Raw genomic sequence first — 10,714 nt, 5'->3', positions numbered from 1 at the left:
CGGGGGAGAATACAACTGTCGTTTGTCACCGTGACATTAGCATTTCCTTTACATCGACACGATATAACTAAACATATCATGAAGAGACAGAGGGTTTCCGGAAATGAAATTGACCTTCAGAATAAAAGAGCTCGTCATATATTATTGGAATTGCCTTGTTTTAGTAAATCAATAACCGTTTAAATCATTCTCCCCACATTACCTCAAATGTTATGTTGGCCGTGTGCAAACGGAGCGCACGACCCATCAATCTGTGCACACCGCAATTAGTAATGTATCCACGTTAAAAACAGGCTATTTTACTCTCTCATCACCACACAGTAGAAAGCGAGTATTATAATGTCCTAGTGAGAGACGCAGGTCCCACTTAGTGTCACCATACAGGCAACCTAAACACGACATGGTGAAGGTCCGTGCGGGTCCCACACTCTGCCAAATTGCCTAACTTCTGCTCTCATTCCCGGATGTGTGTGGAAGCGTGTGCACAAACCCATTTGTAATCATCTCGTACGTGCCTGCATGATGCGCGTGACAGGCGCAGTTTGCACCCGGCGCTGTTGTCCCCAGCACGCTATAAAAGAGCCTCGCCATCCTCTCTGATTCACAACACTGACTCGTTAGAGACCAGATACTCAGCACCTGAACGCCAAGCGACATCACCTTTGAAGAGGAAACATGGACCCTTGTGATTGCTCCAAGAGTGAGTATTCTTTTTGAAAACGTTTGGTCGTGTCTTTTTTGTTAAATAACTTTGTCATCAAGCTAATCTGTCTTGATTTTGTTGTTTTTTACAGGTGGAACATGCAACTGCGGAGGATCCTGCTCTTGCACAAACTGCTCATGCACCACGTGCAAGAAGAGTGAGTCATTATTTTAAAATCTGTCACTTGTTTATTTCTGTTCCTAGTCTGTATCTGAAATCTATACGAAATGTAGAAAAACAGCCCAGGTGCCTTTTTTTTTAATTGGATTAACGAGCTGCAACGTGGTGGCATGAGTTCGAGTTCGCCGTTTTTGTTGCCTCCTAGAACATACAATGTCACGTCCTTGAATTTTTGGCCACTAATCTGTTCCTCTTGCAGGCTGCTGCCCATGCTGCCCATCCGGCTGCACGAAATGCGCCTCTGGCTGCGTGTGCAAAGGGAAGACGTGTGACACCAGCTGCTGTCAGTGAGGAGCCGCTTAACATCAGCCCTCTATGATGGAGCCTGTCTGATCTGCTTTTGACTTGTCTTACTTATTGCAGTTGCTCATGTCAAGAGCACGTGTTTTTGTAATTTATAATTGTCTTCAATGTTGAAATAAATGTATTTTCCTTAACGTGGCTGTGCTGTCTTGGTTTGGATGAAAGCAGTCTCTACATGTGTATAGGGTTTCAAGCCTCTGTAGCAAAGTAGCTGAGGCATTGTGGCTCCAATGTTGTATACAGACATCTGACCAAGGTCACTACATGGCTTAAGTTCATGTGCCAAGACTGCAGTGTTCAGTCCTGATATTCAATAACAAGGGAGGGGGGGACACTAGGGATATAACTGTTTAATATTGTGGTGCAGGAGTGCTAACAAGACTTGTATGCTACTAACCTACATTTTGTATCAAATTGAGTGAGCCATTACCACATGGGGCCTCCTCCAGGGCTTTTCTGTCAAATGGTTTGAACAAGTAGTCAAAGCAGCACCGCTATTCCATGTTGTCACAGCCAAGTTTAGGTTGGGCTTCTGGTTCAAGCTGAATGCTTGAAGTAAAAGTACATAACCCCAAAACTTAACTTTTGCTGACTAAAAAATACAATATAAATGGCTTACATTTAAACCGGTTATATTCAGACTTGTGACCCATTAGATTTCTGATATGAGGTTGTGATACATTTCGGGGGAGAAACCCATCTTCATCTGTGTGACTGCAGCTGGATGTTGATTTTCCCCTTGGGACTACATGGAAGTGTTTACTGGGTTACAGAAGCTGGGACAAGTGGAAAACAGGGTCTAAGATTTAGATTTAGTGGGCTCACTGTGGAAGGAAGAAATTTGCTATTTAATTTTCTGAAAGACACTGGACTAACTACAAGCCTGTAAAGGGGTAGAGAAGTAGGTAACGGATGAGACCAGAAGAAGGCAGTGATGCAACTTATAGGATGCAAACTGCCGTAAAACAAAGAAGACTACGCGGAACGTTTGTGATCTACATTTAATATAATAGGAAAACACCCAATGGGTCAGTGTAGCTGTGGGGAGAGGGAGACAGTGGAGCATGTACTTGTAGCTTTCCCTAGGTATGAAAGAGAGAGGGAAATGATGAATACAGGGTTGCGAAAGGTTGGAAAAAGGGGGAAATAACTTCAAGAGTCTAGTAGAATGTGGAAAATCTAAGGAAGGGGGAAGAATCATTATGAGATTTCTTATCTCAACTGGTCTAATTAAAAGAATATAATAAAAGAGGCAATAAGTACGGAAGCCCTAAACGGCCATGCAAACATACATTTTATTTCATCCGTTTTCTCGTGATAACGAGATAATTTTCATCCGTTTTCTCGTGATAACGAGATAAATTTCTTCTGTTTTCCTGTGATAACGAGATAACAAATGAAACGTGATAGGCGAGATTTCAAATTCGGTAAAGTTGGAAAGATATTCACAGATTCGAACTGACCATAAAGAGACCCTTGATGTGTGTAGTGGTTTTGGAGTCTCTGTAGGCCTACTGTATAACTGTGGAGTTATTTATTGTCTTGCAATTTGCAGACGGTGCCTGCGCACTCGCCCGGCTGCCGGTTGCGCATGGAGATCAATGTTCTCCGTTCAGCTCGCAGGACGGCTTATTTATGTAAAAAATCGGGGTTTTGGTGCTTCTAGCTCGTAGTCTATGATATTACGGTGAGACAGAGGCATCATTTGTGTTTGAAAAACGTTTCACTTCTGATGTATTGATCCCGGAAGTTCGACTCTGTGAATATCTTTCCAACTTTACCGAACTTCAAAATGATCTCGTTATCACTGGAAAACGGAGAGAAATGATCTCGTTATCACGGGAAAACGGAGAGAAATTATCTCGTTATCACGAGAAAACGGAGTAAAATTATCTCGTTATCACGAGAAAACGGAGTAAAATTATCTCGTTATCACGAGAAAACGGAGGAAATAAAATATATGTATGCATGGCCGTTTAGGGCTTCCTTAAATAAGAAAGAAGTAATGTAAAGAAGTAAACATTAAGGATGCAGAATGCCATTAAACGCCAAAGAAGAAGAACGTCTGTGATCACGCGGAACTTAACTCACGCTTGTTTCGGAACAGTAACAGCGACGGACCCCGGAAGTGCGTCGTCGTATTTGTGTGCGGGGTAGCATTTTAGCTAGTGTTTCGTCGTCATGTCGTTTCAATAACAACGTTTAATCCGACGGTAATAGAATTATTACACATTTAAGCGACTAAAGATGCCGAAGGTCGTGTCTAGGAGCGTCGTGTGTTCGGACACCAGAGACCGAGAGGAGTACGACGACGGGGAGAAGCCGCTTCACGTCTACTACTGCCTGTGCGGCCAGATGGTTCTGGTGCTGGACTGCCAGCTGGAGAAGCTGCCGATGAGGCCCCGGGACCGAGCCAGGGTGATCGACGGGGGCAAACACGCTCACAAGTTCTGCAACGTGGAGCAGGACGAGAGCGCGTTTGAATGGGTCGATGCCGAAACATCGTAGCTGCGTCTATTTTAATGTGTATTTGTTCGACTGATACTTGTGATACTACTACTTATACTACATACTGTGTGTTCCAATACTCACATTACCAAACTGTTTACAGGTTGTTATTGCATCAGTTTGTAATTTGTATTATGCAAGACAGGATGTTTTTCTGGCTGTTCTGACCTACAATCCTCTGTGCAGCAGTTATATGAGCGAGGGGCAAAGTTCAAGGAATGTTGTGATGCAGTACTATGTCTCAGTTGAATGCATACATACTTTTAAGGGAAGCTGCAGCAGGGTGGCCTACTAAAGATTCAAGATTCAAAGGGTTTATTTTCATATGCACAGTAAAGAAACGTGTTTCCCTGTAAATCCTCCTGGTATTTGAGCACAGTTGATTTCAGTGGGTCTTGTCTGCTCTCTGTAACGTGGACCGTTGTGATGGAGCCTGTGTGAACCTATTTTAATTTTCTAAATGTCGCACAATATATTTTGTACTTGACTTCTATAAATGTGTTTCCTTAATGTGGATTCAGATGTGCTGCTGCTTTTTTCCCTGTAAATGATCAAACCTAGGTGGAACTAATACTATTAACAGTGACCTGGTTCAATTTAAATATCCTGTAGCATCATGTAAAACACCAGTGCCTCAAAATAGAATGGGGGGGGGGGAGTGGTTCCTAACAACAGTCTTTCTTTCTGTGTCTGCTGTCTGTCATATAACAAAGAAAACAGTTGTGCATGCTGTTTTATAATGAAGTAGCTCTGGGAGTTTGTCCACATGCCATGTAAGCAGCAGACTGAAGCCTGGAAGCAGTCGTTCATCAAGTGTGATAAAAGCTACAGATGTACAGGTTTCCTGTCTTGAGGGACAAGCAAAGTTTGAAGTAAATTAGCAGTGATATGACGAGTCCTCAGAGACTTTTGCTTTCAGAAAGTCAACTTTAAAGGGACAAATTTGGTAACTGAGATCTTTCAAATTAGATGTGAAAGAATGAGAGAAACATAACAAAAAACATTGACAATATATACAGAATCACAATATTCTATGTATTTTTAAAGGCAAACATTTTAGATGGCTGGACAACCTTTTAAAGAAAAATACTATCTGTTTATCTTCTTTAATACGCCCTACATCAATATATATGTGTGTGTGTGTGTGTGTGTGTGTGTGTGTGTGTGTGTGTGTGTGTGTTTGTGTTTATATTGTAAATGAACTTTCTCAATAAAGTCCAAAAAAAACAAAACATTTCTTGTAATTTTTTATTGTAATGTCACGTGGACTGTGATTAACTGTGTTATTCTATCAATTGATGTTTCTAAAAAGAAAATGTTGAACAGTGGTTGACGTAATGTCACATAATGACTTGGCTCATTATGCACGCAGCTATGTGGAAAAACACAAAGCAGCAGGACGGTGGCGAGCGCAAAAAAGGGGACAGTGCTGCGTTCAGGCTCCTAACCAACGCTCCTACATCCGAGAAAATCGAAGTTAAACAATCTGTGGAAATGTGTAACTAAGAGTAACAAACATATAAACATATTGGCACCCTCAAAAAAATAAGTCCCATATATAATGCAATGTGAGTATGCTGATTATCTCTTTAGGTTTAAAAGAGAAGCACCACCATAGTCCAGGCTGCTAACTTCTGCGTCAGAAACTAGCATGTTCGTTTTAATCATCACATTTATATATCGCGTATCGATAGTAACCCCGCGGAGCTCTTTGCCGGTTTATAACTCTGTATTTGCCCCATGGAGTAACTTATCACATAAGTCAACTCGTAAAGTAGATATTTCCCACAGCGCGCCGTACCTGAAGGCAACGTTTTCAATAGCCTGTTTACTTTGGTTTGCTCACGCGCGCTGTGAAGCGGCCGGGTGCAGAGCGCAGACTTGGCGGCGGGAGGGAGCGCGAGGACCACAACAATGTGTGGAAAGTGTTGTTTGTAGTACCGTGTGCACACACCCGAAAACACCGGGGCAACGCGGGGGAGTATACAACTGTGTCACCGTGACATTTCCTTTACATCGACACAATATAACTAAACATATCATGAAGAGACAGAGGGTTTCCGGAAATGAAATTGACCTTCAGAATAAAAGGGCTCGTCATCTACTATTGGGTTGAAATTGCCTTGTTTTAGTAAATTGATAGCCGTTTAAATCATTCTCCCCACATTACCTCATGTTATGTTGACCGTGTGCAAACGGAGCGCACGACCCATCAATCTGTGCACACCGCAATTAGTAATGTATCCACGTTAAAAACAGTCTATTTTACTCTCTCATCACCACACAGTAGAAAGCGAGTATGTTGATGTCCTAGTGAGAGAAGCAGGTTAGTGTCACCATACAGGCAACCTAAACACGACATGGTGAAGGTCCGTGCGGGTCCCACACTCTGCCAAATTGCCTACATAATGATCTTTCAGTATGGAGATGAGGTGGGTAACTTCTGCTCTCGTTCCGGGTGTGTGTGGAAGCGTGTGCACAAACCCATTTGTAACCATCTCGTACGTGCCTGCATGATGCGCGTGACAGGCGCAGTTTGCACCCGGCGCTGTTGTCCCCAGCACGCTATAAAAGAGCCTCGCCATCCTCTCTGATTCACAACACTGACTCGTTAGAGACCAGATACTCAGCACCTGAACGCCAAGCGACATCACCTTTGAAGAGGAAACATGGACCCTTGTGATTGCTCCAAGAGTGAGTATTCTTTTTGAAAACATTTGGTCGTGTCTTTTTTTGTTAAATAACTTCAAGCTGATGTTTCTTGATTTTGTTTTGTGTTTTTTTACAGGTGGAACATGCAACTGCGGAGGATCCTGCTCTTGCACAAACTGCTCATGCACCACGTGCAAGAAGAGTAAGTCATTATTTTAAAATCCGTCACTTGTTTATTTTTGTTTCTAGTCTGTATCTGAACATTTATATGAAATGTAGAAAAACAGCCCAGGTGCTTAACGAGCTGCAACGTGGTGGCATAGCCTACGTTCGAGTTCGCCATTTTTGTTGCCTCCTAGAACATACAATGTCACGTCCTTGAATTTTTGGCCACTAATCTGTTCCTCTTGCAGGCTGCTGCCCATGCTGCCCATCCGGCTGCACGAAATGCGCCTCTGGCTGCGTGTGCAAAGGGAAGACGTGTGACACCAGCTGCTGTCAGTGAGGAGCCGCTTAACATCAGCCCTCTATGATGGAGCCTGTCTGATCTGCTTTTGGCTCATGTCTTACTTATTGCAGTTGCTCATGTCAAGAGCATGTTTTTTTTTGTTATTGTCTTCAATGTTTAAATAAATGCATTTCCTTAACGTGGCTGTGCTGTCTTGGTTTGGGTGAAAGCAGTCTCTGCATGTGTATAGGGTTTCAAGCCTCTGTAGAAAAGTAGCTGAGGCATTGTGGCTCCGATGTTGTATACAGACATCTGACCAAGGTCACTGCACACATGGCTTAAGTTCATGTGCCAAGGCTGCAGTGTCCAGTCTTGATATTAAATATCAAGGAAGGGGAAACTGGGGATATCACGTTTTAATATTGTGGTGCAGGAGTGCTAACAAAGCCTCGTAGGCTACCGACCTACATTTAACATCAAATTGAGTGAGTCCTAAGCATAACGAGTCTGTACACCTATTGCCTAAACTTGGAGAGTTTGTCAGAAAATGTGCATTTGTTAAAGCAGCATGTCACAGCCAAGTTTAGGTTGGGCTTCTGGTTCAAGTCGTATGCTTGAAGTAGAATATAAACCCAAAACAATTTAATTTTTGCTGACATAAAATATAAATGGGCTACATTACTGGTTATATTCAGATTGTGACCCATTACATTTATCTCGTGCAATCATACGAGGTTGTGATGATTTCAGGGGAGAAACCCATCTTCACGTGAGTGACTGCAGCTGGATGTGTTTATTTTCCCTTGGGACTACATGGAAGTGTTAACTGGGTTACGGAAGCTGGGACAAGTGGAAAACAGGGTCAAATATGTGCTTTATAGTGGGCTCACAGCGGAAGGAAGACATTTGCTAATTTTCTGAAAGACACTGGACTAACTACAAGCCTGTAAAGGGGTAGAGAAGTAGGTAACGGATGAGACCAGAAGGAGGCAGTGATGCAACTTAAAGGATGCAAACTGCCGTAAAACAGAAGAAGAAGAAGAAGACTACGCGGAACGTCTGTGATCACGCGGAACGAAACTGAGTCGCTGGTTTCGGAACAGTAACAGCGACGGACCCCGGAAGTGCGTTGTCGTATTTGTGTGCGGGGTAGCATTTTAGCTAGTGTTTCGTCGCCATGTCGTTTCAATAACAACGTTTAATCCGACGGTAATAGAATTATAACACATTTAAGCGACTAAAGATGCCGAAGGTCGTGTCTAGGAGCGTCGTGTGTTCGGACACCAGAGACCGAGAGGAGTACGACGACGGGGAGAAGCCGCTTCACGTCTACTACTGCCTGTGCGGCCAGATGGTTCTGGTGCTGGACTGCCAGCTGGAGAAGCTGCCGATGAGGCCCCGGGACCGAGCCCGGGTGATCGACGGGGGCAAACACGCTCACAAGTTCTGCAACGTGGAGCAGGACGAGAGCGCGTACCTCAAGCGGGCCGAGGGCATCGAGAGGCAGCACCGCAAGAAGTGCGGCAAGTGCGGCCTGCTGCTTTTCTACCAGCACCAGGCGAAGAACAACACGGCCACCTTCGTCGTGGACGGAGCCGTCGTCAAGTTCGGGCAGGGCTTCGGCAACACCAGCGTGTACAGTCAGAAGCCGCCGGAGGCTCCCAAGAAGGTCCGCGTGATGATGACCAAGCGGACCAAAGACATGGGGAAGTTCAGCTCCGTCACTGTCTCCACCATCGACGAGGAGGAGGAGGAGATCGAGGCCAGGGAGGTGGCGGACTCGTACGCCCAGAACGCCAAAGTGATTGAGAAGCAGCTGGAGAGGAAGGGCATGAGCAAGAGGAGGCTGCAGGAGCTGGCCGAGCTGGAGGCGAAGAAGGCGAAGATGAAGGGCACCCTCATTGATAACCAGTTCAAGTAGAGGAGGCTCAATGTGGGACACACTTGTGACACATCCTCATCCACAGTGGATCCATGTGTTTTCTGTCTGTACATACAGGGGACAATATTTGGACATATTAAGATGATGGTCTTGGGCTGAGGTTGTTTTGTCTTTTTATTATTAGTTTATAATGTTTTCTACAAAAAATAAAAGACCAAACACATTTCTCAACACATTTGTCCTGTGTGTGTTCATGGCGGAGTCTCCTGCTAAAGTATTCGGTATAGTTTGAATCTTCATATCCTGGTTTTGAATGGGTCAGTGCCGAAAAAAACATCTTAGCTGCGTTTATTTTAACGTGTATTTGTTCGACCGATACTTGTGATACTACTACTCACGTACTACATACTGTGTATTCCAATACTCATGTTACCAAACTGTTTCCAGGTTGTTATTGCATGATGTTGCAATTAGTATTACGCAAACCAGGATGTTTTTCTGGCTATTCTGACCTACAATCCTCTGTGCAGCAGTTATATGAGCCAGGGAGTCAAAGTTCAAGGAATGTTGTGACAGAGTACTATGTCTCAATTGAATGCATACATACTTTTAAGGGAAGCTGCAGCAGGGTGGCCTACTAAAGATTCAAGATTCAAAGGGTTTATTTTCATATGCACAGTAAAGAAACGTGTTTCCCTGTAAATCCTCCTGGTATTTGAGCACAGTTGATTTCAGTGGGTCTTGCCTGATTAAATAAAGGTTTATATAACTAATTTAATCGTATTTGAAGGCTGGGCTGCTCTCTGTAACGGTGACTGTTGCGATGGAGCCTGTGTGAACTTATTTTCATTTTCTAAATGTCGCACAATATATTTTGTACTTGATTTCTATAAATGTGTTTCCTTAATGTGGATTCAGATGTGCTGCTGCAGTGTAAAGACATGTCAAGGTCGCTCATATGGTCTAAAATGTAAAATGTGAAAGTACAAACTTTTTTCCTGTAAATGATCAAACCCAGGTGGAACTAATAACATTAACAGTGACCTGGTTCAAATATCCTGTAGCATCATGTAAAACACCAGTGCCTTAAAATAGAACCGTAAAAAAAAGTGGTTCCTAACAACAGTCTTTCTTTCTGTGTCTGCTGGTTGTGTTGTATAACAAAGAAAACACTTCTGCATGCTGTTTTTATAATGAAGTAGCTCTGGGAGTTTGTCCCCACACGACTAGTAAGCAGCAGACTGAAGCCTGGAAGCAGTCGTTCATCAAGTGTGATAAAAGCTACAGATGTACAGGTTTCCTGTCTGGAGGGACAAGCGAAGTTTGAAGTAAATTAGCAGTGATATGACGAGTCCTTAGAGACTTTTGCTTTCAGAAAGTCAACTTTAAAGGGACAAATTTGGTAATGAGATCTTTCAAATGAGATGAAAGAATGAGAGAAACAACAAAAAACACTGACCATATATAATCATAATATTCCAATTTTGGGTAGTTGTTTTACATGCTATGTGCTATGTTACATAAAGAATACAAAATACACATGCAATAAGAGGTGTACAATGGTTATTCATCAACCGTTTCCTTTTATTTTGCTTATTGAAGCTGTTTCAACAGAAATGTGTAAATAGAGAACTTGACAATGGTCCTAGGCAAGAGCCTGGAATATACTCAAATCAGGCAATAAAATGACACCCCACAATTGTAGATAACATTCTCAAGCCACAATAAATGGTGAACTGGACCTTGCATCATTGCATTACCCCCCTTCCCCATATCCTTAAGAAGCCCTACATCATTATGCATAACTATTTATTGCACTAAGCACTTTTTCTTTGACTATAGCACTTATTTGGTGTTTTCTATGGGGTGATCTACAGGGATTTAAATTAAATTATGTAAAAAGTAACATTGGAACACTTGAAATCTCTGTAAAACTCTGTTACTAACAATGACAAATAAAAACTGAACCGAACTGAATAAAATCTGCGAGTACCCCACTGGTATTTGTACACACTGTAACAAACCGGAGACAGTCGAA

At 42.9% G+C, this 10,714-nt stretch overlaps 3 protein-coding genes and 1 pseudogene across 4 annotated transcripts; all 4 read left to right on the top strand.

The window, feature by feature from the left end:
* The first annotated feature begins 363 nt into the window (after positions 1 to 363).
* On the top strand, positions 364 to 1,287 carry LOC311018674 (metallothionein B). Its single transcript, XM_084017691.1, has 3 exons — positions 364 to 700; positions 795 to 860; positions 1,083 to 1,287. Exons 1-3 carry the CDS (start codon positions 676 to 678, stop codon positions 1,172 to 1,174), a joined length of 183 nt encoding a protein of 60 aa, XP_083873817.1. The 5' UTR covers positions 364 to 675; the 3' UTR covers positions 1,175 to 1,287.
* Positions 1,288 to 3,317: 2,030 nt separating this feature from the next.
* Positions 3,318 to 4,747, top strand: LOC311018666 (STING ER exit protein pseudogene; annotated as a pseudogene). Its single transcript has one exon. The product of its transcript is annotated as an STING ER exit protein pseudogene (transcript).
* A 1,557-nt stretch (positions 4,748 to 6,304) lies between these two features.
* LOC311018668 (metallothionein B) lies at positions 6,305 to 6,987 on the top strand. Its single transcript, XM_084017685.1, has 3 exons — positions 6,305 to 6,388; positions 6,483 to 6,548; positions 6,760 to 6,987. The coding sequence occupies exons 1-3, from the start codon at positions 6,364 to 6,366 to the stop codon at positions 6,849 to 6,851; spliced, it is 183 nt and encodes a 60-aa protein (XP_083873811.1). The 5' UTR covers positions 6,305 to 6,363; the 3' UTR covers positions 6,852 to 6,987.
* Positions 6,988 to 7,896: 909 nt separating this feature from the next.
* On the top strand, positions 7,897 to 8,895 carry LOC311018632 (STING ER exit protein). Its single transcript, XM_084017668.1, has one exon. It carries the CDS (start codon positions 8,038 to 8,040, stop codon positions 8,713 to 8,715), a length of 678 nt encoding a protein of 225 aa, XP_083873794.1. The 5' UTR covers positions 7,897 to 8,037; the 3' UTR covers positions 8,716 to 8,895.
* Positions 8,896 to 10,714: the final 1,819 nt, after the last annotated feature.

Source organism: Eutrigla gurnardus (genome assembly GCF_963514095.1).
Source record: "Eutrigla gurnardus genome assembly, chromosome: 9".
In the NCBI taxonomy this organism is placed as follows: domain Eukaryota; kingdom Metazoa; phylum Chordata; class Actinopteri; order Perciformes; family Triglidae; genus Eutrigla; species Eutrigla gurnardus.
Note: the sequence above shows the minus strand (reverse complement) of the source record. Positions and strands in the feature narration are given on the sequence as shown.

What these genes read in the sequence shown, in the direction of transcription:
- LOC311018632 (XM_084017668.1), top strand. Translation starts at nt 8,038, where the DNA reads ATGCCGAAGGTCGTGTCTAGGAGCGTCGTGTGTTCGGACACCAGAGAC.
- LOC311018668 (XM_084017685.1), top strand. Translation starts at nt 6,364, where the DNA reads ATGGACCCTTGTGATTGCTCCAAGA. An exon ending in CCCTTGTGATTGCTCCAAGA is followed by an intron (nt 6,389 to 6,482) that starts GTGAGTATTCTT and finishes GTTTTTTTACAG; the next exon opens with GTGGAACATGCAACTGCGGA. An exon ending in ATGCACCACGTGCAAGAAGA is followed by an intron (nt 6,549 to 6,759) that starts GTAAGTCATTAT and finishes TTCCTCTTGCAG; the next exon opens with GCTGCTGCCCATGCTGCCCA.
- LOC311018674 (XM_084017691.1), top strand. Translation starts at nt 676, where the DNA reads ATGGACCCTTGTGATTGCTCCAAGA. An exon ending in CCCTTGTGATTGCTCCAAGA is followed by an intron (nt 701 to 794) that starts GTGAGTATTCTT and finishes TGTTTTTTACAG; the next exon opens with GTGGAACATGCAACTGCGGA. An exon ending in ATGCACCACGTGCAAGAAGA is followed by an intron (nt 861 to 1,082) that starts GTGAGTCATTAT and finishes TTCCTCTTGCAG; the next exon opens with GCTGCTGCCCATGCTGCCCA.